The sequence below is a fragment of the Ascidia mentula genome, chromosome 4 (genome assembly GCF_947561715.1).
Source record: "Ascidia mentula chromosome 4, kaAscMent1.1, whole genome shotgun sequence".
NCBI classification, from domain to species: Eukaryota; Metazoa; Chordata; class Ascidiacea; order Phlebobranchia; family Ascidiidae; genus Ascidia; species Ascidia mentula.
Window position 1 is genome coordinate 17,849,728 of NC_138569.1, and position 24,625 is coordinate 17,874,352.

General features: G+C 39.1%; 6 protein-coding genes across 9 annotated transcripts; 3 read left to right on the plus strand and 3 right to left on the minus strand.

The window, feature by feature from the left end:
- Positions 1 to 1,167: 1,167 nt before the first annotated feature.
- Positions 1,168 to 3,153, plus strand: LOC145898233 (NXPE family member 3-like). Its single transcript, XM_082986660.1, has 3 exons — positions 1,168 to 1,562; positions 1,704 to 1,961; positions 2,151 to 3,153. The coding sequence occupies exons 1-3, from the start codon at positions 1,168 to 1,170 to the stop codon at positions 3,151 to 3,153; spliced, it is 1,656 nt and encodes a 551-aa protein (XP_082842786.1).
- A 1,935-nt stretch (positions 3,154 to 5,088) lies between these two features.
- On the plus strand, positions 5,089 to 6,543 carry LOC145897720 (apoptosis regulator BAX-like). Its single transcript, XM_082986125.1, has one exon. The coding sequence runs from the start codon at positions 5,212 to 5,214 to the stop codon at positions 6,100 to 6,102; it is 891 nt and encodes a 296-aa protein (XP_082842251.1). The 5' UTR covers positions 5,089 to 5,211; the 3' UTR covers positions 6,103 to 6,543.
- Positions 6,544 to 6,555: 12 nt separating this feature from the next.
- On the plus strand, positions 6,556 to 7,336 carry LOC145897721 (large ribosomal subunit protein mL40-like). The gene is made up of 3 exons (XM_082986126.1): positions 6,556 to 6,804; positions 6,950 to 7,082; positions 7,145 to 7,336. The coding sequence occupies exons 1-3, from the start codon at positions 6,557 to 6,559 to the stop codon at positions 7,334 to 7,336; spliced, it is 573 nt and encodes a 190-aa protein (XP_082842252.1). The 5' UTR covers position 6,556.
- Positions 7,337 to 7,739: 403 nt separating this feature from the next.
- LOC145897718 (ubiquitin carboxyl-terminal hydrolase 25-like) lies at positions 7,740 to 18,715 on the minus strand. 4 transcript variants are annotated; one of them, XM_082986124.1, is made up of 21 exons: positions 18,503 to 18,715; positions 18,162 to 18,269; positions 16,741 to 16,897; positions 16,620 to 16,678; positions 16,151 to 16,293; positions 15,939 to 16,082; positions 15,441 to 15,675; positions 15,104 to 15,225; positions 14,622 to 14,749; positions 14,464 to 14,559; positions 13,985 to 14,122; positions 13,624 to 13,823; positions 12,240 to 12,362; positions 11,897 to 12,094; positions 11,422 to 11,604; positions 10,842 to 10,948; positions 10,114 to 10,233; positions 9,580 to 9,717; positions 8,964 to 9,170; positions 8,319 to 8,520; positions 7,740 to 7,901 (listed from the first exon to the last, which is right to left on the minus strand). In XM_082986124.1, the coding sequence occupies exons 1-21, from the start codon at positions 18,504 to 18,506 to the stop codon at positions 7,744 to 7,746; spliced, it is 2,970 nt and encodes a 989-aa protein (XP_082842250.1). In that variant the 5' UTR covers positions 18,507 to 18,715; the 3' UTR covers positions 7,740 to 7,743. The 4 variants fall into 4 exon arrangements, with proteins under 4 accessions (XP_082842250.1, XP_082842248.1, XP_082842249.1 ...); XM_082986122.1 differs by having other exon boundaries at positions 13,624 to 13,820; positions 16,569 to 16,678; XM_082986123.1 differs by having other exon boundaries at positions 10,842 to 10,936; positions 16,569 to 16,678.
- A 648-nt stretch (positions 18,716 to 19,363) lies between these two features.
- Positions 19,364 to 23,719, minus strand: LOC145897437 (uncharacterized). Its single transcript, XM_082985731.1, has 8 exons — positions 23,487 to 23,719; positions 23,298 to 23,423; positions 22,732 to 23,112; positions 22,487 to 22,612; positions 22,245 to 22,387; positions 21,855 to 21,983; positions 20,732 to 21,376; positions 19,364 to 20,218 (listed from the first exon to the last, which is right to left on the minus strand). Exons 1-8 carry the CDS (start codon positions 23,585 to 23,587, stop codon positions 20,007 to 20,009), a joined length of 1,863 nt encoding a protein of 620 aa, XP_082841857.1. The 5' UTR covers positions 23,588 to 23,719; the 3' UTR covers positions 19,364 to 20,006.
- Positions 23,681 to 24,318, minus strand: LOC145897438 (U6 snRNA-associated Sm-like protein LSm1). Its single transcript, XM_082985732.1, has one exon. The coding sequence runs from the start codon at positions 24,271 to 24,273 to the stop codon at positions 23,872 to 23,874; it is 402 nt and encodes a 133-aa protein (XP_082841858.1). The 5' UTR covers positions 24,274 to 24,318; the 3' UTR covers positions 23,681 to 23,871.
- Between the last annotated feature and the right edge of the window lie 307 nt (positions 24,319 to 24,625).

The window sequence follows — 24,625 nt, forward strand, 5'->3', positions numbered from 1 at the left end:
CTGATTTTTGTTGCCATGACGGATATGATTATGATTTGACCGGCAAACATATAGTACACACGAAATTGCACATAAGTAAGGTATGGCTGTAAAGGGAGTTTAATGAGCTGATTTATGACAATGCATACTAATATCCGTTGCAAAAATCGTTCAAAATGTTTTTACATTTTCACAAACTTTGGCCTAATTTGGTTGTATGCAAAATTTCGGCAATTACTTCACCGTTTGGGAATGACCACTGTGTGATCAAAATATCACTTTAATATTGATTTAAGGATTGGTGGCACAATCACACAGTTTAAAATCGAAACAGCTTTTATGACTTTCCAGGGCTTATTTTGAACTATTCAATATCTTGCATCCAGATTGTAGAGCATGTAGTTCATGAATGTTCCACTGCTTTGCCATGATACCAATGAATAGACTATTAAATGCAACTTTGGGATTTTTTATTGCTTGTATGGTTTAACAAACCAATGCTTACACCTTTCACCCTTTGCATAAAAATGCAGCTGCTAGCAAAATGTGGTCAGAGTTCATAACAAAAATTCAATATGTCTGTTGATAACTCCCAGATCTGTAACGTTGGGAGCAAGCAAGCCTTGACACGTACATCGTACCAAACCAAGGCAAAATACTGAAATGATTTGTCTGGACACGCGGAGTGCACAAATGAACATTATTTGGCATTTACAATATGTGCATTAGGCTTATTATTTTGGCTTTTGAAAAACGTAAATACAATAACATCAAATGTACGGAAGTGTTGTGTGCAAAGCGTGAAGATAGATAGGACTTATATCATCAATAACCAAAAAAGAATAAACGGTTACTTCTGTTCAAAAGTGCATTTGATTCGCATATTTGCATTTGGCAAAGAGCATGATCTTTCTAAATGCCCTTTTTCCAAAATAAACTCGTTATTGAAAAATCGCGCTGCAGTAATAATGTCGCATTATTAAGTCCTTCATTGTGACAATAGCACGTTTGACAGGTGTTTCCTGTGTGTTAGTTTGTTCAATTGTTTTCAAATAGAGCTGATCAACAGATGGGGTACCACAATACTTCTGGCTGTGCCTGGTTGTAACAACTGTAACATTTTGCATCAAAGCTAATTCTAATTATTAATGTTTGACTATGGGAGCACAAAAAAGCTACCATCACAAAATGTCGAGACTGGTGGCTTGGATGTTTATGTTCGTGTTTGGATGTGGAAGTTTGTTATATTTGCACTTGCACGTGGAATTGACTTCAAACGAAAACCCAACTTACCAACATATAGAAAAAGTGAGGTTATCACCACTGTCGGGCCTTGAAGGGAAATATGGATCGTCAGATTGGTGGAAGTATCTGCCTGAAATTGAAGACTTGATGACTAAAATTGAGCAAGGAATAGTTGATTGGCCGAAGAACATCAAAAAAACAACTGACCCTAAACTATCCCATATGACTATTCCTAAAAGTGACAACCTGTTCGTCGGGGAGACCATAGCTGGATATATAGAAACAAAAGACTTCGATGGAATACGGAAGAAACACGGAGGCGATCACTTTCGTGCCAGGTGATGTTTCGAGCCTACATAAGTTGTTTACAAATTTATCAAAAAGTTGGTTCGACGATGCTTGCTTTTCTCGTCTGCTTCATCAAATTTTATTCGGTTAAATTGTTATTCTTACGTCTATATTTACTTGTTGCTTTTCAGATTAAATGAAGTCACAAAAGAAGGCAAAGTTACATCAGATGGCATCGCAGTGATGATACAGGATCATAAAAATGGAACTTACGGATGGAGCACAATTCTCCCATATCCCGGAACATTTAAAATAGTTGTTGAACTTGTTCACTCAAGCGAGGCGATAGTAGACCTTATTGTCACAACAGCATCACTCGCAGATAAAGTAAGGCCCTTCAAAGGAATTCTTCCCGACAAGAGCTTTGTTTTATGTGACATCACAATGAGGTTTGTGGTTCTGGAATACGTTTACTAAACTATGTAAATAGAGTTGTTGAACATTTTGGGTTTGGATTTAAAAATGAAACAGGCCAATTTGCTGCTCAGTTTTGTAACCTTAAATGCTGTCCTCAATGCAGTGTTAAGCGATGATGGGGCTTTTGATACACAACCTTAGCAGATACCTTTATTTTTCAGCAATACACACTCTGTGTGCAATTATTCAAGACCAGATCAGGGAACTTCATGGATTTGTAGCCAACCTACAGGCAACAAAACATGTCCGGATGAGATCCCGATGTATGGATTTACCCAAGACGCTGATTCTAAAATTCTTGGTTCACAACCATTATTTCAAAGTGGAGTTAACTGGCGAGTAGAGGTAAAAAACTCCGGACATGTTTTTGTGGTCAACGGAAGCATATACGATATGTTGAAAAGTTCTGAAAAGTGCACTACATCGACGGGGTTGAAGCACTACAGGGACAAAAATTTCGGTCGACCCAGCGGATTTTATTACAGAAACCTATGGCATTCTCTAATTTGCAACAACATGTATACAACCATAAAAACGGCTGGTACATGCTTTCAAAACAAATCTATACTCTTTATTGGGGACTCCACTATGAGACAGTGGTATGAGAGTGGTTTGGTTACAGAGTTGCGTGCAAAAGACTTTTCATCGGAATTAAGGAAACTCTACTGGTCCATGCCTCGGTATTCATTTAGCGACGATTATAACACAAGCCTTTGCTTCAAAGCTCATGGTAACCCACTTCACAACCCAGGTCCCCCAGAAAGTAGACCATATATCGTTGACACCCTTCAAAATATCGACAATGCACAAAGCACTGCTATTGTTTTTAATTTTGGTGCACACTTTCTACGATACGACCCATCTGTAATTGTTAAACGCATATTGGGGATCAAAAATGCGATTCTTGATCTGCATAATCGCCACCCAAGCTTGAAAATTTTTCTGCGAGGTGCTATTCGTTTTACAAACAGTTATCAGTGGCCACTGAGCGAGTGGCTTTACATGCGAGCTGATCGAATTCTCAGGGGTGCTTTGTTAGACTTACCGTATGTCGGATACATAGATACTTGGGAAATGACCACTGTAGTGCCACAAGAATCCTTCCACCCAACCAATCCCATGGTTGTGGACGCTGTTTCCTTGTTTATGTCGTATATTTGTTAATAAAAATATCAACATAACTTTATTCGTATTGTGTGTTGTACCCGGACTATGTTGTTATCAGCATAGCACGCACGGACTCGATGTTACAGAAAACTAACAATGGATCATGCCAATTCTTATCTAACAATCAGTGCTATTTTACCCGGGACTTGGTTGACAATAGAACGGAATTATGGAACAATAGTTGTCGATGCGAGCTGTCTAATAACATATTCTGATTGGAGTGGGCAGAGAGCAGTTAGTATTAATGGGCAATGCGGCGAAATCATATATATACGCTGGAAAGCACAATATTCTGAAACTTTTACGGCTAATGGCTTCTTTGGGGTTTCACGTCGCTAACTATGCAACTGCTGTAGCGTCAAAAGTTTTTCAAAAATAAAATTACAAAATGTATTCAAAAAACATTTCGGTTGAAATCATGCCTGGCTTTGAAGAACCGTCTATTAGATACTATCACTACAGGTTCGCTTGGAACGTAGTTATGGTACACACACGGCTTGAATTTACAGGTGATTCAATGCCAAAACCAAACACCATTTTACTGCTCTTATTTCTCAATTTAGATGCGATTTGCTTTATACAAATGCGCCAGAAGTACAATGATCGCAAATTTTATTCACAAAAGCACAGATTTTAGGCTTGAAGCGTTGAAAAAGCGTATGACGTATATAATGTGATGTATGTTGCCATTCACTTTCAAGGAACAATGCATATTAATACCGCTATAACAAAATCAGTGGTATCGTTGGAAAGGTTTTTCAATGAGGTTTTCAATTATGGAATTATCTTTCCCATCAAACTGTAGCCAAAGTTATAAGCGAAAGACTGATTTTTGTTACCATGACGGCTATGATTATGATTTGACCGGCAAACATATAGTCGGCTACACACGAAATTGCACATAAGTAAGGTATGGCTGTAAAGGGAGTTTAATGAGCTGATTTATGACAATGCATACTAATAACAGTTGAAAAAATCGTTTGTTTTTTTTCAATTTTTTTTTACATTTTCACAAAGTTTGGCCTAAGTCTATTCAGAGACTACTACTTAGTAGTCTCTAGTCTATTCAACTTATAAAAAATATAGAAAACCGACGAGAAACGGCAGAGTTATGTGCGTTTAAAGTTCTGTCGATAGGAAAAATTTAATATTGACCACCAACGTCTCTTTGGTAAAAACGGAAAAAAGTACTGCACCGGGTCACAAAGTTTTCGCCAAATTTAATCCAGATGGAGGTTTATATAAAATAGAAATCTGTGCAAATTTTTATGGTTAGGTGTGAAAAGGGCAACTACGAAGAACGAACCACCTGTTACTTGGATTATAAATTAAATACAACAATTAATTGTACATCTAATGAATGCTTGAATTTATATGTGACACTCAGGGTTTGCGACCTGGCTGTGCCTGTGTTATGGTGTATTAGCAATCCCACTTACTAAAGCTTGCTTAGCTTAGACCTTAGAGTAGTCTTCTAGTTCAATGAAAGGCATTTCAAAAATGATTTCATGAGTTTACATAAATATGTATCACCTGAATTTGTGGTACATCATATAGTTGTGCAGAAATAATATTATATGTGTCTTTATGTGGTATCTTTGCCATTAACGGGGTTGGAAAAAACCTTTCCCTATTTCAGAAATGAATAAAAAGCATAAATTACTTTTGCGTATTTCATTTTATTGTTTTACTAGCTTGGGCCTCTGTTTCTCATTTTATCTTCTGGAAATTTTATTTGGTGGAGACAATGGAAATAAGCTGCTGCACTGCAAATAGAATTGTAGAAAGTGTTATAGGTATTATACATGTACTGATGTGTACACTTTGGTTGTTTTTATGTCAGATATAACTTGAACCACAAGATAAAACAAATCGTAAAAAATTAATATGTTTTAAATTTTATATTACAATTATTGAACTCTCTAGGTAGCATCAGAGGTTTAGACTAAAAACTTGACTACATGCACATCGACTCCCCATAGATATTTGTCACTAAGTTAGGTTACAGTGTGCTTGGTTGAGTCTGTTGCAAAAATAAACACATTTTTTGCAAATATGGATGACGAGGAGTCTCCTAGCTACTATGATGGAGGAGGGGATGCTGATGGTGAACTCCCTGAAACAGACAGAGATAAGCCTTCTACATCTGGTGCAAGAGGACCACGACCACGTACAGCACGACCCAGCGGAAGGAGAGAAAATCGTAACTTAAATAATGCAAATGAAACTGGTCCGGATGGCTATGGCACTAGTGACCGTACATATCAAACTGCAGGCTGTTCTACATTTAATGATCCAAACCGGCCGGGAACTTCATCAGACTGGCGTTATTCCCAACCAAGAGAGTCAAGAACTTATGCGGAGCGTGTAAGCACTGAAGAACAAATGATTGGAAGACAGGCAGAGTATCTGCTGAACATGTTTTTACAAGATCGAGCCCACAATGAAAGAAATCGGTTTGAGCCACATATTAGAGATGTGTGCAAGGCTGACAAAGCTGCCACGATGACTGGCCTAACTGATGATAGTTTGCATGACATTGCAACCACCTTACGAAGAATTGGGGATGACATGAGTAGAGATGCAACTCTCAATCAGTTTATAGAACAAGTACCTGTGCAATCAACAAGGGAGGTTTTTATGAAAGTTTGCATGCAAATGTTCCAGGACGGCAACTTCAACTGGGGACGAATTGTTGCTCTGTTTTACTTCGCCTACAGACTTTGTGTGCGATCGTTTATGACAGGTCTGGACAGCATGCCCTGGGTAAAGGAACTGTTACGTTGGGTGGTTGATTTTATTGTGCAACATGTGGCCAAGTGGATTATCAGTAGAGGGGGTTGGATTATGATCAAAGAGTGGTTTGGAATATCTGACCGCACCCTGACTTGTTTAGGTGTTGCCAGTGCTTTGTTGGTCCTTTGGTCACTGTTCAAAAAAGACTGAAGCAATGATTGTGCAGAAATCTTCAAGTTTACACACTTATGGCTGTACCACTAGCTTAAATTGTGTAATAAGTAACTAAAATAGTTCTGAAATCAGCATGTCCTGTTTTGTCATTTTAAGTAACTTCTGAATTCATCCTAGTTTACATAGTGTCATGTAGATTGTATAACTGTTGCACTAAGTGTTGTTTATTAGGTGGATTGTGTTATCATAATAATTCAACATAAACCCAAATTTTGTTTACACCATGAACCATTTCATTCCATTGTTGTAACAAAATGGCATATGTATTTATTGGACTGCTTTTTAGGGTTTTGTATTTTTGTAATGTTTTAATGTATCATTGGAAAATTTATCAACAGTATGAGTACACTGCAAACTGTTTTTGGTGCATTGTGCCCCGTTTGTTTAGTACAAATGTGTATTGACTTTTCCTTGTAGGTTACAGGTTAGAATGGCTCTTTGTTCTAAAGGGAAAACAATTGTGTGGAGTTCTCACCCTGTTCGCTTTATCTCTACTTCTTGCATGTTACTTGGCTATCTACCATCACAAGTTCATTTGTACCAAAACATGGATCTTCAAGCCAAGCAAAACATCATAGAGCGTAAACGCAGAAAACTAAGAAAGCTTGAGAAAATACCTCCCCGGCGTATACCCATTACCGACTTTCGTGTTAACTCAAAATGGAAACTACCTATAAGGTATATATCAATTGTCGTAAATAAATGTGTATCCCACATATCCAACACTTTCATAATTTAAGCAAAGTGGAGCCAATAATATGAATTGTGTAAGCTGCAGACAGATGTCCACTGTTTCGGCCTAACTTTCATAATTGTTTATCAGGCAAAGAGAACCAGAGGAATTGAGTGAAGAGGAAAAAAACTCCAGGATTGATCTGGAAAAGGAGTGGGGAAATTATGCCAACACAGTTCGAATGTTTGAGGATCGCAAACTGGAACTCCTTCTTGCCCAACAGGTACACACTTATTAACACCATTTCAGCTGGACAGAATCAGTTTTATTCTGTTTCCATTACAGAATAAAGCTTTAATGGAACTCAAGGCAGAATCGTTGGAGTTGTATAACGCAGCACTGAAGCCGGAACCGACGTTTCGACGCTTTTCTTGCAACGGACCAGTTCAAACTCTTCCAATAGCTGAATATCTTGCACCTCTGGGTGGTTACCTAAACCTTAAACCTCAGTTTTCGACCGATAGGGAGGACAAGTAAATCGTTTCGAGTAACCTTCGTCCCCATTAAGGACTGGTGTTTGCCGTTTGTTGCCTATCAGTTGGAAGGGGAAGTGTTGTCCTTTTCAAGGAACTGTCCCCGGCACGCACGATGTTTAACAAGAGTACTTGTACGTAACATGCTATGGTTTCACTCAGTAGGTGTAATAAGGCACAGTGGAAATGCGGTTGTGCGCCAATAACACAGGCAAACGAGAATACCCGCCATACATGCAGTCAGTACCAAAATACGCAAAAATGGGCAATAAAAATGTATGGGTACTTTGCTGAAAGCGAAAAAATAAACGTCCGAAACACTGCTGTTCGTGTTACAGCCAAGGCCAAGGCCCCATTTTAACCGTAAAAGAATTAAAAACAAAAGATGTATGTAGCAAGTTGAGGGCAGCTCTAGTCCGGCTCGTGCAATAGCGATGACATGACTGTCTCGTACTGCTGGCAAAGATTCGTCGGTAATTCGATCATCGGGTTCACGCCGAATGACTTGGAGGCCGGACTTACATCCAAAAACTCGGTCAGCACGTTGGATAGTTGCTCTCGCGACAGAACTGAAAGAAATAGATTATCTGGTTACGTCAATTCCCACACTGAATATATCACGCATATAGTTGGTAAAATTGTAAATTTAGGCTCAAATCCAAAATATATGGTGCCGACAAAAGGCGAAACTGTATCCAAAGTCGATGGTTTTAGTCAAAGCAGATATAAAACTGGGGCTGGGAACTAAAGCCCGCAACAGTGCATGTTCTGTTTATTTGAATGCAGGGTTGCAGATATCTTATAACCTAACCTATATGAGCGATTCTCCAGCAGTTAGTCGTTTCCGACTTTTCGTCGAGTACTAGTTTTAAACAAAACTGGGCGGGTCGCAGGCGAGGTGAATTTTTCCATGTGTAGCACGTTTGAGAACCACTGATATATCACCAGCTACACAGTATTGTCAGGTTTTCGGGTTTGTCACCTACCAACGTTGCGTTCAAGCAGGGAGCACCAGTCATCGCGAATACCGTCAGCCAGCTGCAAGTCGTTGGCCGTTCCTCCTCCCTTTTCCTGGTCAAGTAATGTCGCTATACAGGGAATGAGCTGGTTTCTCATCAGCTGGATGCCTGTCAAAGCATCTTCTTTATTCGAGGACTGAAGCTGTCGCATAGCGTTCTCGTTCACTCTCTGAAAGTGCAAAAAATTCATGGTAAACCAACAAGGTATGCGTCTCAGAATCGTTCCGTTTTTCTGGCATTTGCAAGTAGTGTTGGTCAGTAGAACCACCTGATCTAGAAGTGTTTCTTAATGTTTTTGCATTTGCAGACTGGTAAAATTTCAAACAACTTTTACGGCCAGTTATATTGTTAATCTACACTACAATGCAATAAACAAAACATATTGAAAGTGCAAAAAACAAACAAAGGATATATTTTGGGGGCCGCTGAAAAAATGAACGCGCGGCTAAGAAATTACTGCTCTAAAACCTTAAGGGCATGAATTTTACACAGCGCATATCCTTGAGACCTGCTCCACAGCATAACTTAAACGATTAAATACAGCTCACTGATATGGATCAAGTCAGTTGTTCCAGTTTGAATAAAAACGTTTGACCTGTTTTCGTCACCAACCTGCACGCATGTCCTGCAGTATCTCCCCACGAATTTCGAGTCGACGCCCATGCCTGTGTCTCCGTCCCGCACCAAGTCCGTATTGTGTCGATGAACCGCGACGAAATGCATCGCAGCCTCAAAAAACTTACGGTTGTGGAAGAGGGAAAGACCCTGCAGCATGTGGCACGTCGCCACGCAGAAGGCGTGATATTTTTTCTTCCACTCCTGCAAACGACCGATGGAGTTTTTTTAGGAGGTGCTTCCGGATAAAGTAAATGTTACGTAGTTCATTACGATCGGGTGAACAGATTAAATCCGGGGGGTTGGGGACCTTATGGGCGTCGCAGGACAAATTTTATGTGTCTGACAGGGTAAAAGAATGCCACATAAAATGCTATTTTATAAAAATACGCCTCCAGACATGTATGCTGAGTCACACTTTCGGTGCGTGAAATTTTTCAGTTGTTTCATTACAATATCTGAAATTAAATGACTGACAGACACGAAGAGTCACAGGAGAATAACAAGGAGTCGCGTGCAAAAAAGTCTAGTTGACTTCAATAGAACTTATAACACCATTTAAAGTTTTAGTTTGCGTCAAATCAACAAGTCATTGACATTGTTGGAAACCTACCTCGACTTCGTTAGGTTGGTCATCCGTCAGGTCCAGAGAATTCATCTTCTCCACCGCGCACCGCATGATGTCGCGCGAGCGCCGATCGTATCTCAGCCTGGAGTCGGTGAATTGCTCCAGAACACAACGTTCAATGACCTGTCAATTTAAATAAGACTGTTGGTTAAGTTGAAAGTAATGTTGCTATTAAGTCGGTCATATTGAGTATTGTGGAGCAGAGTGCATGTAAAAATGGTGTCCCAGTATTTGCGGGCAATGGGCCTCTATTTGCGAACTTGTTTTCTCTTGAAACCCTGTCTTTTGTTACATTAATAAGCGTTGAAGGAAATTTCGATTTATGTTTGCAAAGGATTTCAATAATTGAGTTTTATGTCATGTCGTCACAGCATGATCCCAGTTCAGCTTATAAAGTTCGTCAACTACATGCAACGAGAATCTTGTGTGACCAAAATTTAATTGTTACGGTAACACATGTGGACGTACGTTCTACCCTCAACAAATTAACCACCTCAAGACATGAACTTTACCACAAACCTTTTTAGTGGCGCCGTTTCGATAGAGATAAACGACGATGTTTTGCAGTCGGGGGTCGTTGATAAGAGTGTCCTGTTCCTTTGAAAGCTCCTGCAGCCTCAACATTTCCTCGCTGATTGCCTGCCAAAGCAGACGAAACTTTAAGAACACAATATTGACGTAACAAACTATGCGCACAAAGGTAGAAGCTATGACGTAGCGTCGCTATGATGGCTGCACACAAAAGGCGTTGGACTTATACCTGCGCCAAGGCGGCGTGGGGACCTTCAAAGTTGTAGGTGCTGCCTGTTTTCATAATAGCGAACATTGTAGCCTGGAAAACTGGGCAGTATATTGCCTGCGCGAGAGAAAATAGAAAAAAGAGAGACGTTGGAAGTAAAAAGAGAGAAATGGAAAAAAGGAAAGACAAAACACCTCGTCTTCAATGTCGTCATTGTTGACAATCTTTTGTCGTTTTGCTTGATTTTCAATCAGAGAAGAATCTACTTCTCGGTCTTTTAATATAAATTCGTCAGCTTTCTCGCTTATGGAGTCATCAACTTTGTCTGCGTCTCGTTCTTCTTCTGCTTCGGTAACTTCGGGTCTTTTCAAGGCATCAGTGTCTTCATTTCGAACCGTTTTAGGCTCCTAATGTTCACCACATGGATTTTTACCAGATGACAAAAGAGTGGAAGCAGCAGAAAATGTTCAAAAAGCTTTAAAACATGAAAATAGGAATAAAAAATTACCTGTTCTAGGGCTTTCTCTGGGCCAGAACCGTCGTAGGTGTAAGAAACGCGGTCAATCGCGTTTTTGAGCACAGCTAGATCGAGAGCTCCACCGTCTTCCGTTGTGTCTGAGGAAGAATAATTAGGCATTGATAAGTGTTTCAAAATAAGATAATCTTAAAATCGCTCGACGCCATTTCGAAACGCTGCAAAACTATGCAGCTGTATGACAACAAAACAAAAAACTTTCGGAAGACGGACTTTTTCCACACCCGTTGTTATAAAAAAAATTGACCGACGGACAAATAGTCCATACAAAGTGAACACACTTCAGTTTATGAACTCACCTACTTACGATTATTAACGTTTAAATATTGCAACCGAAAAACAAAAAAGACATGCATTACATACATCAAAATGCATGTAAAACATGGTTCATAATCGACAGACTTCCGATGGGGCATTTTGAAAAACCCAACAGGCCAGACAGCAGTTTGCTCATGCCTGCTATATACGACTGCTTCAAAACCAAGCTATCGCCACACACACTTTTAAGAGTACAAGGTCGATGTATCGTATACGTGCGAAATGTTGGACCCACCTGTTTCTAAATCATCCCCAGCAATGTCTTCCTTTTGCCGTGCGACTGGAAAGTTTTCGAGTGACATCTGCTTCGCCTTCTCAACGTCCATCTGTTCCAACTCGTTTTCCAAACTCTCGTGGTCGGAGTTAACGAGTTTGGTTAAATCCACGTCGGTTGCAATCGCCGTTTGAAAGTCGAAATCTAAACAGAAGCACGCATGTTGATACCTGTTGGATGCCACATTTTGTACGGATATGTCAACAATAACTAAAATGTAAATGTCTTACACTGGCAATCAAACATACACGTTTTGAGCTGCCATATCGTGTGCTCCAAAATTATCGCCTTTTTTATGGCCACACCGGGATTCGAACCCACGCCTTTGCAGCGCCTCTGATTTACATCAACAAATCGCCCCCCAGTGTCAAATCCTTTACTCATTTGAGGTTTAAACTAAAAGGTCACCATCCATTATCGATAATCACATCCCCACCTGCGAGTAGGTCATTTCTCTTGCTGTTGACGTAGATGAGGCAGTAGGCGCTGGCGAGGTTGCCATAGTAACGGGTTGCATGGATACCTCCCACAGATTCGGTGGCAAGTTGTTCGAATGTTGCTTCCGACACAGCAAGGTCATTGAAACGCAGCCAACACTGGTTGCGATAGTCGCGAATATAAGTCCAGTAGTGACCTGACAATCGTAAGTTTTGCTTTTATCCAACAAAGCCACATACAATGATTTATTGCAGAAAACGTATTAAACTACCATTTCACTATAAGACGCCACTATTTACAATAACACATGTTTTAATACAATTGCATATGGCGCCTCCTACCGGCCAGAGCTTGGCCTTGATGAACGAGTACAGCGTGTAAGGTGTAAGGCATCTGTCTCAAGCTTTTCTCCTCAAACATTTTGTCTATTTTCTTCTCGATATCTTTTATACTGCTTCGAAGATCTGCAAAAACAAATACATCACCACATCAAGGAGCTGTGATAAATATCGGATAAAAGACGAAGCGCGACAGTATTTCTCCTCTGCTAAGAAAAACAAGGAAAAACACCGAATAGCGCCCACATATATTTAAGGAAGGCTATTAAATACACAAATCAATATTAATAACAAAAGACTAATGTGTCAACTTCAAACTTTATTGGTTTAAAAGTTGAAATATTGGAATCTACCCAAAACTGCAGATGCAGGCCTAGCGATCACTGTAACTTATTTGATAATACTAAAAAAAGCAGCAGCAGTAGCTTTTTATTACAGGATCAGTCTGGCTTCAGGAATGTATATTTCGCCCCTTCATTTCGTTCCTGCAGTAAACATAACAAGTGATTTTAAAAACGTCTGAAAAACAATAACAGTAAAAAAGGGCTAGTAATGAAAAAACACAACTTCGACCTCTTGCAATGCTATATGTGCCAAGGCAAAACACTCAGTTACCACCCTTTAACATACAGAAAATGATATTGCCTACGGTGCGTTAATGCTTTTTCAGATCCTTTTTTAATTGCTTTTAATCGTTTTATGGCTCTATGTTTTTCGTGTGTGCTTTTAAGGTGGTTTTTCGCCGTTCGTCTTATCGGCGCGTTCCTTATCTCCACCCGCGTCTGATGTTGTTTCTCCACCGTGTGCGCAATTCTCTTGCCCTTTTCATGGAAGGATAGTAACTCAGTGTTTTGCCTTGGCACATATAGCATTGCAAGAGGTCGAACTTAGTGTTCTTTCATTATTAGCCCTTTCTTTACCGTTATTGTTTTTCAGACGTTTTTAAAATTATTTATTACGTTTACTGCAGGAACTGAAGATGCCTATGGGGCGAAATATATATTCCTGATTATAAGCCAGGCTGATCCTGTAATAAAAAGTTACTGCTGCTGCTTTTTTAGTATTATTGGTTTAAATCACATTCGAAGCAACACTTCTAGTTTGTGGGACACCAAATCGTGTCGTTGAACGTGTACCCTCTATTACATGTATACTTGTAACCTATAGGCATTTAAACGTCACAATGGTGTTACAGCTACGAGTGCGAATCCATGAGTAAAACAAGGTTTTAAAACAAATGCTTAGCAATGACTTGTTGTTTTAAAGAATACATTAGATTGGAAACATTTAGCGGTACTTTCCCAAAAATGAAGAGACACACCGGTGGCCATGGCACACATTGTAGGACGTTTTTAAAGACAGCCGTAAGGATAAGAAAATCACTTACCTATGATATCCTGGTCAACCTTCTCTTTCCACTTTCGGAGAATCGTTTCTACTGTTTGAGCCTCAGACAAAGTTTCGCTATCTGCAGTGTCCGAGGAAAGTTTGAAATCGTTCGTTTCCCCATCGTCCATATCTTCATCGTCCTCTTTGCTCCTCTTATGGGGCGACAAACCGATGGTTGGCGACTCACTGTCATACCTTCTACAACAACATCAGCACCGAAAATAACCAAGGGCTGCATGAGATTGTAACGATAATACAAGCACGCCTCAGGGGGTTTCTATGTGTCTAACTTGTAATGTACAATATGCAAATGTAGAATATGCAGTAGCAGTAACTATTTTAATTGTGGGGTTTTATACCTTTTCGAAACGCTACTTTGGGAAGAGACCGCGGCGTCCATGTTCACTTCCACGTGTTTCTGGGAGGCGTAGTTAGCGCAGCACAAAAGCACGTCGGATAATGTATAAGACCGACCGTTGTGGTGAGTAGTGATGGCTCTGCCGAAATATATTTGTCAATACGTTTAGTGCTAAAATGTAGCGTCAAGCCTCAGAAGGTTGGGTTTTTTTTGTCTGTTGTGTCAACGTATATACGTCAACAACCACGTTATGCTACGTCAAGATGTGACGTTTTTGGAAATGATAGCGAACAATATCATACAAACACTAATGTCATCATTTTATAGCCAAGTGCTTGGAATTATAAGTTGAAAATACCACTTGAGAATTGCAGTAGCACATAATCTTTATTGTCGCTTATGTTACCCATCAAGAGTAAAAACCTCATGTAAACATGGGGTGGCAGAACAAAAAGTTTAGGAATCCATGACAAAGAATACCTGCTCAGTCGCAAACGCAGGTCGTGTAAATGCATTGAGAGCTGTTTAATCTCCTCTCGTTTTGCACGGGTCACTTCCATGCTAGCTTCCATGTACCTTCCAACACCCATAATATTTGTTAATCTTTTCTGATGGTACAGTATCTTATATATTCACACCTGTCCATGTAGAGAACGCATGGGAAGACCAGACGATCGTGCAGTTTTTCAGGCCTGCCGAGGTCCTGGTTGAAGTGAAAACGCGACAGTTGGAAGGTGAGGACAGGGGGTAGTTTTGTGAACCACATCTGAAAGGAAACTTCAGTTAATCATCATACATGTTTCATATCGTTTCGGCTATGAAAAGTTAGATACACAGTTTTATTGGCAGTGTTTTTGGAATAGTTACAAAGGTTGCAATATGCAAGGTTAGGACATCCTGGGTTAGGATGTTTTTGTAGTTATGTCATTGAAGGACGCCTAATCTTAGCCATCAGGTCACTGTTGGTAAGAAAGTGTGACCTACACGAAGTTATCCAATGATTTATCAGTTTCAAGTTTTTTATCAAGAGCAATGTTTTCTTTTTCACGGCCATGGAAATACAAAGCAACATGATGCATATATAAAGAATATGAACAGAAACTAAGCTGCGAACAGGAACCTCTTTCTCTTTCCCGACGTTTCCCTTAGCAGTGGCGTGCTCCAAACTCTCATGTAGGTTTTTCTTTCCCTCCACACACAAGGGAAGGATGCTGAATTTGTTTTCTTGCTCAAACGAGTTCCCTGCAAGTAACACAACAGTAATTGAACGCACTAATTGAATTTTGCTTCAGCCTCAAAAATTTTGCGGTGCCAATGTTTAGAACATGAACTTTATTGCACAATATACACTGGTTATGTCTGCCATGGGCTTGTCATTACTCTGTTATTCAATAAAATGCAAAAGTTGTAGTAGTGCCTTTATTTACAATTACTTAAAGATGAAACAAACTTCTCACCATCTTGTATTCCAACAGTTTTTGTCATTCCATAAAAAAGTTCTAACATAGGGTTGGTGACTTCTTTTTTTTTGTCTGGTAAAAATTCACTAAGGACACTGAAACCATTAGGGCTACCAAATGGACTTTCATTTTCTCTGTCTTGGGTTAGTATGGTTTCCTTCTTAATCTCCTGCTTATACTGGAAAGCCCCTTCCAGTGCATCCAGAAGCATGTGAATAAACTCACTGACATCCTATGATCAAAATGGGCATTTTTGTGAAATGTTGGATTAGCATACAAGACATGACTTCATTAGCTCAATGGAAAAAAACATGCATGTTTTGGTTGGTGGAGTAAAGTGACACAGAGAAATTTAGAAACAATAATTTAAAGCAGCAGGTTTTTTGTCTGCAACATTTACAAAACAAAAAAAAATACAAAAAAATGAAATTATAAGTTGATAGTAAGGGAGTAATTGTAACAGCTTGCTTTCATAAAAGTATGTGATGTAATTACCTGTTGACTGTCAGTGCTTCTATTTAAAAAGCTGTCTTGCAAAACATTGATACATTGCTGGGGATCTAGGTAGCCTCTTTTGGACGAATACATCAAGGCAAACAACCGTTTCAGTTCTTCAATTACCTTTAAATTTCTCTGCATCTGATAGCACAGTAGATATTAGACACATATTCTATTAAGACGGGAGTCTGCCAATGGAAACAACTTACTTCAGCACTTTCAGGTACATCCTTCAAATCATGGAACTTGAGAATGATGTAGCGGAAGAAGGGAAGGTGATAGAGTGATTGGACCACAACATTGAACCAACATGTGTTGCCAACATTTTTCAGTCCTGTTGGCCAATCTTTATCTGCCACATGAAGGACAATATTTAGTGTACTTTGTCTTTGAGCTCATTTGCAGTTGAAAAAACTGATGCACAATTATGTAAAAAAGTGCATCATGGAGAAAAAATTAGGTTCTTTTAATTGCCTAAGTGAAATTTAATACCCAATCTATTCACATAAATTCTGCTAATAATAAGGTACTACATCGACAGCCTGTCAGAGCAACTTGGATCACTACTTGGAACTTTATTGCATCTAAATTATACATTATTTTTACTTTTAATCACAAGATTTTTACCTATACGTAACAAACTACTTGGATCTGTGGAGCAAGATTTTGGGCAATCACCTGATCCTCCAGCACCTGTATTTCGATCGTCACCTTGTGTCACTCTCTGTTCCAAAACCCTAAAACCACCCATTCCAAGTTAAGCCTTTTTTTACTTAAATCCAGTGTGATAATGTTGTACCTGGCCAACCCATTACTGGCTGAGGTAGACATGGTTGTGGAACCATTTAGGTTTCCCTCATTTTGAAGACTAAGGGCAATTGCCTGTTGTAATTCAGCATCTTCTCTGTCCACAGACGAGATAGTAGTGCTGTCTTTCGATGAGTGGCCATACTGACCTACACATAAAATTCTGTTAAACTCTAGTGCGAGGAATATTGTTGGTAGACAAATATATACAATACAGAACCTTTGGCAGGCATGGACAAGAGGTCCTACGTTTGTGAAAAAACATAAATTCTGTCATATGTGTATATAAATATGGATTACACACAGTTAAATATAGATATGTGACTTCTAATTGACCAACAGTTGCCTTTGTCTGATAAACTAAAAAATCTAAAAAATAACTAATAGTAACCATATATGCTATATCATGCACAAACCAGGGTATTTACAAATCTGTGTTATTTCAAAAACTGTAATCTTTGGAAAGGAAAAGCTCTACAAGTTTGTAACAAACTATTATATCGGTCTGAATATTTACTTGCCAACATATCCACTTTCATTTTCAGTGACGACTATCCTTTGCTAACATACTAGAAATAATTTTACATAACATCCAACATGGCTACACTTTCACATATAGGCAGACTACCAGCAGATGTGACAAACATCCAAATTAACCACCAACCATGCCTGTGTTGCCTCAATGACAAATATAGCACCCTTCTTTTTTCACCTACTTCTGTCTCAGTAGCTGATAGCTTTGCCAACTGTTCTGTGCCGCAAGCTCAATTAAGAATTAGGATAAGCACTAGGCACATTTTATAAATATTATTAAAACAACAGGTTATTAAACATAATCCAAATGAACTAATACAAATACATGTTCAATTAATAATAACAATCATCACCATAACATATACTACAGAACACCAGCTATCTTAGTAGACGTATACATAATAAAACAACAATAATATTTTTTGTTGTATATACATCTTACTTAAGAGGACTCTGTTTGAAGGATTGGAATTGGCTGACATTTCCTTGTAACAAAGCACAAAAACATATCCTAAGCTAGTTTAAAATATCAGTGTATTTCATAAACATACTGTACAGCTGAAGCAGTCAACGGAAACAGTTGTCATTGTTTCCTCTCTGAATAATCTGCACACAATCTAATATATACCAAGTGACCTATAATGTCCAGTACACAGTTGTGGTCTGCTCCGTGTTTCCCTTACTTATTCATAACGTTTGTAATCAGATTATTTCATTTGAGGTTTAGGACAAGTTTAAATAATCATACAAGAAGTTATACTAGATTTAAAATTACCCAGGTTTAAGAAAATACAGAAAAGGGAAAGTAACATATTGCTGCAATGAGCTTAGCGTTGACTTGTAAACAAGCCTAACAAAAAATGACAATAGCCTATATACCTGGAATATCTGTGTTTCTCCTTGACGAAATGGGGCCTTCAATGTCTCTGGAAAATGAAGGGTGACAAATACCCCTGGACCTCCCTGTCATGTCGGGCATGCTTCTATCTACATTAAGCAAGAATAAGTTTATTTTTTGTCGAATCTCACTGTAATTTCAGGGCAACAATCCGCTACTCGCATTGGGTATGCAAAACCACTTGATTTGTTGAAATATGTATGCACAATGTTTCAAATTTTGTTTATCTTCGACTGCATATAAATTTAAACCAACGTTTGTGAACTCACTGAACTGGCATTTTATGCCATAATTAAAAACAATATCCTAATCCTAACCTTACCCATGAATTTTCATGCGTCTGATCTTGAATTCACTTCTTCATTTGTAATCAAATATACTTTTTCTGTGCAACCGAACGCAGAGCAACGAGCACCCGCAAGTACCTTCTTCTGGCTGATGAACGCCAGTTGTCGTCGCGGACTCGAGTGTTGCCAGATTTTAACAAAAGCGCCTAATTTTTTGTTTCTACACGCCCAAAATCGCCAATTTGTGCAAAAACAACACGCCCAAATGCGCCCAATGTTAATAAAGTTTACACATATCCGTTATGTACATCAATGGTCATTTTATGCTCATGGTTGAACACTTAAACCGTAAACTAAAACCGTGAGCAAGAAGCAACACCTGTAACACTCATTATTTTGGTTACAGTCGTCTTTGCAATATGATTATGACGTCATATTTCGTTGTGTGGTCGGTTTGCAGTATTTTGAATAGGGCTGAAACAGCGTTTTGTTACATAATTAATGAGCTAATTATTAAATTTTTAAATTTCTAAAACAAAAGCGCCCAACTGGCAACACTGATTGTCGTCGCGGACTCCAGGTTTCGCCTCTACCAACAATGGTGTGGAAAGACTTCGGCGCAATTTCCGCGTGCAGTGCACAGCTTTATGATATACTGCAGGTGTACTTGTAACAATATACAACATTATTGCAATGATGAGCTCGTTTCCACACACACAAAAGTGATAACTACATATTTTCGTGCGAAGTTATTATTTTTTGAGGAGATGCAGGTCTTGCCAACAAAATGCCTTGCATTACGACTCAACACCAATTGAAATAGGCTGTATGTAATGATTATGGGATTAGCTACTAACTAGTATCATTCATTCTCGTTTGTTTTTAGCTGGCTATGGTGCAACATTGGTCAACAGTTTCTGTAGCGAAATTCTCACCGACTAAAACACATCAATTCATTGTAGAATAAAGTGCGTGAAAACGATTTTAACCATTTTGCCCCTCGGAAACGCAAACGATTTCTTCCCGCGCAAAACCCACACCAGTCAAAATCTTCTCGAGAGCAGGCACAAAGTCAAGTTTCTTTGCGACAACGAGAAAACAAAACAGATAAACTGACATAAAACCGTTGGCCACCGCAAGAGTTTGGCGAAATAAATTAGCGCAACAGGTTGTGGAAAACACGAAGAAAGAATAGACTACACGGTTGCATTAGCCACAAAATTGTACCATTGTGATTAGTGGTCATAAAACAGGGCTAGCCAATGAAAGGGTAAAACGACCAATTCATAGTTGATTTGAAGCACCCAGGCGTATTGTGTATTATTTGTTAACAAAAATACATTGGGCGACGCATAATATAACTCGATGAATCTTCTATATCGATATGGCCGAGCGTGATGAGTTATCATACAACGAAGACGGGACTTTTACCGGCAGTTAAAACAAGTATTCAGATTTGCCACAATAAAATGTAGCCAGTAAAATAAAAGAACACAAACACAAAAACGCATGATTTACTTCAATAAACGCAGCTTAATGTCAGTTGTGCATTTGTGCTGGCTGTACCGCCGCAATTGGATACGTCATTTGGGTGGGACCGGGCGGAACTACCGCCCTCGGGCCGGCGTTCACCTGAGCAGAAGCCACCAAACTGTTCTGTAATGCGGGTCGTACCGCGCCCATTGAAACTGAAGGTGGCATGGATGTGTTGGCTGCGGCGATAACGGAGGTCAGTGGAGCGCATGGCATGCCTGAAACAAATCGTAGTGTTGAGAAACTGATATGATTCCTTCATGCAAATACATCAAATAAGGTCAAATTCTTCTGAATTCGTGGTTAAAATGTTACAGATCAGAGGTCCCCTATGACCGGGTCCAGTCCATATCCATAATTTGAGGATACCACACGCTTCAAATGCACATGGCTATATTGGTATAATATACTGCCCCACTTCTACAGATTCATACGTGTACTTTACATTTATTTATGTTGTATTATCTGCTACACATAGATGGACAGTTTAAAACTACCTGCGTTTAACACTAGCAAATAAATATCATGAAAATAAAGCTATTATACTCGTTAGCATGCAGCACAAACCCAAAGTAAAATGTAAACCTTCATAGTTTTATCGGTGCCCATGCCATTCTATTTCTTTTGTGTATTGTTCATCTGCTTGGTTGTTTTTTGAGCAAATTAAACATGATTTCATTTGTACATCCTAGCAGAGGAAAACATTTCCTTCTAATCAAACTGATTCTTACCGGTGTTTTGATGCGAAGACGCTTGTACGATGCCTTGATTTCCAGGCGACACGTTGTTAAAAGCTTGGGCAGGATGGCCGTGCATTGTTCCTGGCATGCTGCTTGCCGCGTTGCGCTGTGTGTCAGCAACCAATGTCATCTCGTGGCCTGTGCCCGACACGACTGTACTGACTAGTGGCACGTTCCCTGTGGAACGTGTGGCAGTGTAAACTACTGCAGGCGGTGGCATCTGAACAGCATGGCCCATCGAGGATCTGTGCACGTCGCCTGACAGTGTTACCAAAGAGTTGGTGGCCGCTTGAATAGCGCAGCGACCGCCGGCGATCGCTGCTGCCATTATGGTTCCCGCGAAACTAACTGGTTGCTGTGACATCTGATTGTGAGTCGGCATACCACCAGCAAATGACCCCATGGGCTGTTGTTGAGCTTGCAGAGCGGGCTGTTGTTGGCCAAGTTGGTTAGGCATTGGCGCCGAGAAGCTTGCGATGGGTTGCTGCTGCATTTGGTTGAGGTTGGTTTGCGCGATCATGGCGTTGGAGTGTGACATCTGACCGGAGAGCGCTGATACCATCTGATTAGTGCCTTGAATCGATTCTACGTTGTTGCCGGTATTCGCGACCATGTTTGCGGCGATCACTTGTGCAGCTAAATTGGAAAAGAAGCAAAATGTTAGAGAAAAATACGAGAAGTTGGAGATAAATTGAGATAAGCACAAAACTCAGTCTGTTGTTCTTCACAAAAATTGACTGTTTTCGACTAAAGTAAATGCAAATTATGGATGAGCAATTTTCAAAATCCCTACACTGTTTCAAGGAAAGCCATCGACTGGTTGGATAACAAAGGAAAATGCATGAATACGTCATTTCCTATTGTAAACAATACATGCGTCCAAGCCCCTACCAAAGAACAACATATTTTTACGTTACACACAACCACGCCGTTGTTTAAACACCTGGTGAATTCCTGGTTAAGCGTACAACACTTTAACGTGTAGTTATAAACTGTGGCGTTAAAGAGACATTGGCCACATGCGTAAGAAGAAAAACAATAGCAAATGGCTATTAATACACTCTGTTTGCGTTACAGCATGGCGCAGAACATGATTAAATGAACAAGCGTATACCTATATCAGTTGTCTGAGGAACGGAAACAGGAACTTGTTGTAATCGAGCACCGCCAGCTACCACCGTTGCTTGAGGAGGTGTCTGTCCTGCTCCTCCGTTCATCAAGTCCTGGGCGGGCTGGCCAGTGACTGCACAGTGGAGTGTATTGTTTTTTTAAACTTGTCTTGTTTTTTTAAACTTACAACAATATTTACACAAACTACGCTTGTACCAATAACTGTTTACAGTTAAAACAATGCTGTGTTGTTCTTTATTACGGAAGAAAAATTGTTATAACACATTTCTGTAATGTTCAGTGAAACCTATTGTTCCAAAAAATCAATCTTGATATTCCAGAGACAAAAAAACCTTGCAAAACAACATCATATAAATAATGCATTGCCATTCACCTTGTACGTTAAGTTGTACTGGCAATGCTTGTGGTGTGTTGGTGACGACCACATTATGTGGCATATTGGCATGAGTGCTCAGACCAACAGCTGGTTTAAAAGACGTCAAAGTTCCAGAGCTTCGACCAAATGTTTGTATCCCCCTAAACATACAATAACATCATAGAATGGATATGGATACCAACACCAAGGAAAATAGTCAAGTGATGATACTGTTGTCATGGTCATTCACAATTATATACCTCTTTTGTAATCGAAACTGGGCATTTTGTTCCAATAATACTTCATTTGTGGCAGACAGGTCAGATACTTGCTTTTCCAATTCCAGGATCCTCTTTTTTAGGGATTGGTTCTCCTCTTGTAAATGTCTGCAAAGAAAAGGTCAAAATAATAAAAGTTTAAATACAGGTAAACTCAGCAAAGTTTTAGGCAATTTTTCTTTTTAACTCCAGATTTGTAAGCTACAGCTGCACAACACACAACTCACTTTGACATAACATCGTTTCCAGACATTTCTGGATTAGATGAGAACGTTTTAAAATCATTGCAGTCTTCATTAAAATTTTCTGAATCATCCATTAGTATGCGGGGTCGCTTTATCCCAGCCGACAAGTCTGCTTCATATTTTGCAGCTTGTTGGGGGTCAAGATGCAAAAACTTGCATTTTCTTCCTCTGAAGCACTCCCTGTTAATGAAGTCCCAGCACACAGGGCTGTTTGGATCAATCGCCTTCTCGCTTTCATAATGGTGCTTGTCATGCCCAAGGAAGCAATCACCTATTCCAAAGTCAAACTGGAGCTTTAGTCTCAACGGCAGCTTTTTAGTGGTGTTGTATATTTCTTCTTCTTCTTTCGAACAGTGTATAAACCTGCAGTGCAATGTCAACATTTGTAAAAAAAAATATAACGCTGTTTGTTTATTGGTGTTGCAATGCATCCAAATTATCTATGTTACAACGTCTGTAAACATATATACAGGACACATGTTGCACAGAAAACATTTTTGATATATAATCATCTTAACAAAGACAGGAAGTTAACATATATAACCCACCTGCAATTCAACCTTTGGCACTGGCTGTTCTGGAAGTCATGGCAAAACTCATAAACAACATCAACACAGGAAACATCAATAATTTCTTCTAGTTCATCATGTGATGGATGCTTATATTTGCATCTCCTAACAAAAAAAATGAACATGAAACTGTGTTTCTATCACTTCTACAAGGGATTATACACAAACCTGCCGCGCTGGCAAACATTCCTCAAATAATCACGACATATGTTCTTATCCATATGTTTGGCACTTTTGTGCCTTTCCTCATCAGAGATAGAAAAATCCATTGCTCATGCAGACATTTTCAGAATATTAACATGATTTTCTCAAAATCATTGTACTCCAGTAATACTAGTCTAAATTCATTGATATTTTTAATGTCTAAACGAAAAAGATTTGCATTAAAAAATAAAGTGATAAGAAATATCCACCTTCATTGCTTTTTTGCTTAGTTATGCAACATTAATCACTTTCACAACATGTCTATATGTTAACTATAGTATTAAAGTGATTTTTGGCAGTTTCTTTTCATATTGAAGTAGCAACAAATTAAAGATGGTTTACAACATCATTAAAATGCATCATCAGCTTGGTCAACAGAAGGCATGAGACCGCGTTCTTTCATAATTTTGACTTTGGCTCTTTCTTTTTCCTGCTTTTCCTGTTGTGCTTTGGCTTGTGCTTCTAAAATTGTTTGAATCGAGACTTTTTCCAAGTCTTTGCGTTCTTCATTTTCTAAATCAACTTCACCAAGGAGGACCACATTTTCCCCACGAACAACAAAGACCCCTCTAGGAATATCACCGTATATAGAACCCACATGAATTCTTTCAACAGTGTTTTGCAAAACGAGGTTTGCAAATTGATCCACCGATCTTAAATATCCAATGAAAATTCTCCCATCTCTAAGAACAACCAGTTGCTTTTTGTCAATTTCTTCAATGAGACTGGCAGTTCCTGGCATGTAATTCATATTCAGAGCTTTGTAGCATTTTTGCAATAAACATCAATGGAAAGTGCTTCTAAATTCATATAAAACAACATAATTTAGAACATCCAAAGCACAGGATTAAAATAACATAAACCCAAAATGTTTTCACATTGCAATTAAGCAACAAAAAGTCTTAATTTGATGTCAGCTGAAGTTTTAATTTAGAAAAATCAACTTTGTTTACTGCTCATTAGCATTATACAACAGAAATTTTGCCAAACTTTTTGACAAAACTAATACACTTCATTGGGTATTAGTGGGCTTTTGATGGGCATAGCATGCTAACACTAGCAGTCACTACTTGTCAGGAGTCGGCACTGTTTTACTGTTTCAC

What these genes read in the sequence shown, in the direction of transcription:
- LOC145898233 (XM_082986660.1), top strand. Translation starts at nt 1,168, where the DNA reads ATGTCGAGACTGGTGGCTTGGATGTTTATGTTCGTGTTTGGATGTGGA. An exon ending in GGCGATCACTTTCGTGCCAG is followed by an intron (nt 1,563 to 1,703) that starts GTGATGTTTCGA and finishes GTTGCTTTTCAG; the next exon opens with ATTAAATGAAGTCACAAAAG. An exon ending in TTATGTGACATCACAATGAG is followed by an intron (nt 1,962 to 2,150) that starts GTTTGTGGTTCT and finishes TTTATTTTTCAG; the next exon opens with CAATACACACTCTGTGTGCA.
- LOC145897720 (XM_082986125.1), top strand. Translation starts at nt 5,212, where the DNA reads ATGGATGACGAGGAGTCTCCTAGCTACTATGATGGAGGAGGGGATGCT.
- LOC145897721 (XM_082986126.1), top strand. Translation starts at nt 6,557, where the DNA reads ATGGCTCTTTGTTCTAAAGGGAAAACAATTGTGTGGAGTTCTCACCCT. An exon ending in AAATGGAAACTACCTATAAG is followed by an intron (nt 6,805 to 6,949) that starts GTATATATCAAT and finishes ATTGTTTATCAG; the next exon opens with GCAAAGAGAACCAGAGGAAT. An exon ending in AACTCCTTCTTGCCCAACAG is followed by an intron (nt 7,083 to 7,144) that starts GTACACACTTAT and finishes TTTCCATTACAG; the next exon opens with AATAAAGCTTTAATGGAACT.
- LOC145897718 (XM_082986121.1), bottom strand. An exon ending in GAGAAATGACCTACTCGCAG is followed by an intron (nt 11,605 to 11,896) that starts GTGGGGATGTGA and finishes GCTTCTGTTTAG; the next exon opens with ATTTCGACTTTCAAACGGCG. An exon ending in ACTGCAGGACATGCGTGCAG is followed by an intron (nt 8,521 to 8,963) that starts GTTGGTGACGAA and finishes TTGCACTTTCAG; the next exon opens with AGAGTGAACGAGAACGCTAT.
- LOC145897437 (XM_082985731.1), bottom strand. Translation starts at nt 23,587, where the DNA reads ATGGATTTTTCTATCTCTGATGAGGAAAGGCACAAAAGTGCCAAACAT. An exon ending in TGCCAAAGGTTGAATTGCAG is followed by an intron (nt 23,113 to 23,297) that starts GTGGGTTATATA and finishes ATTGCACTGCAG; the next exon opens with GTTTATACACTGTTCGAAAG. An exon ending in AGTACAACTTAACGTACAAG is followed by an intron (nt 21,984 to 22,244) that starts GTGAATGGCAAT and finishes TCCACTGTGCAG; the next exon opens with TCACTGGCCAGCCCGCCCAG.
- LOC145897438 (XM_082985732.1), bottom strand. Translation starts at nt 24,273, where the DNA reads ATGAATTACATGCCAGGAACTGCCAGTCTCATTGAAGAAATTGACAAA.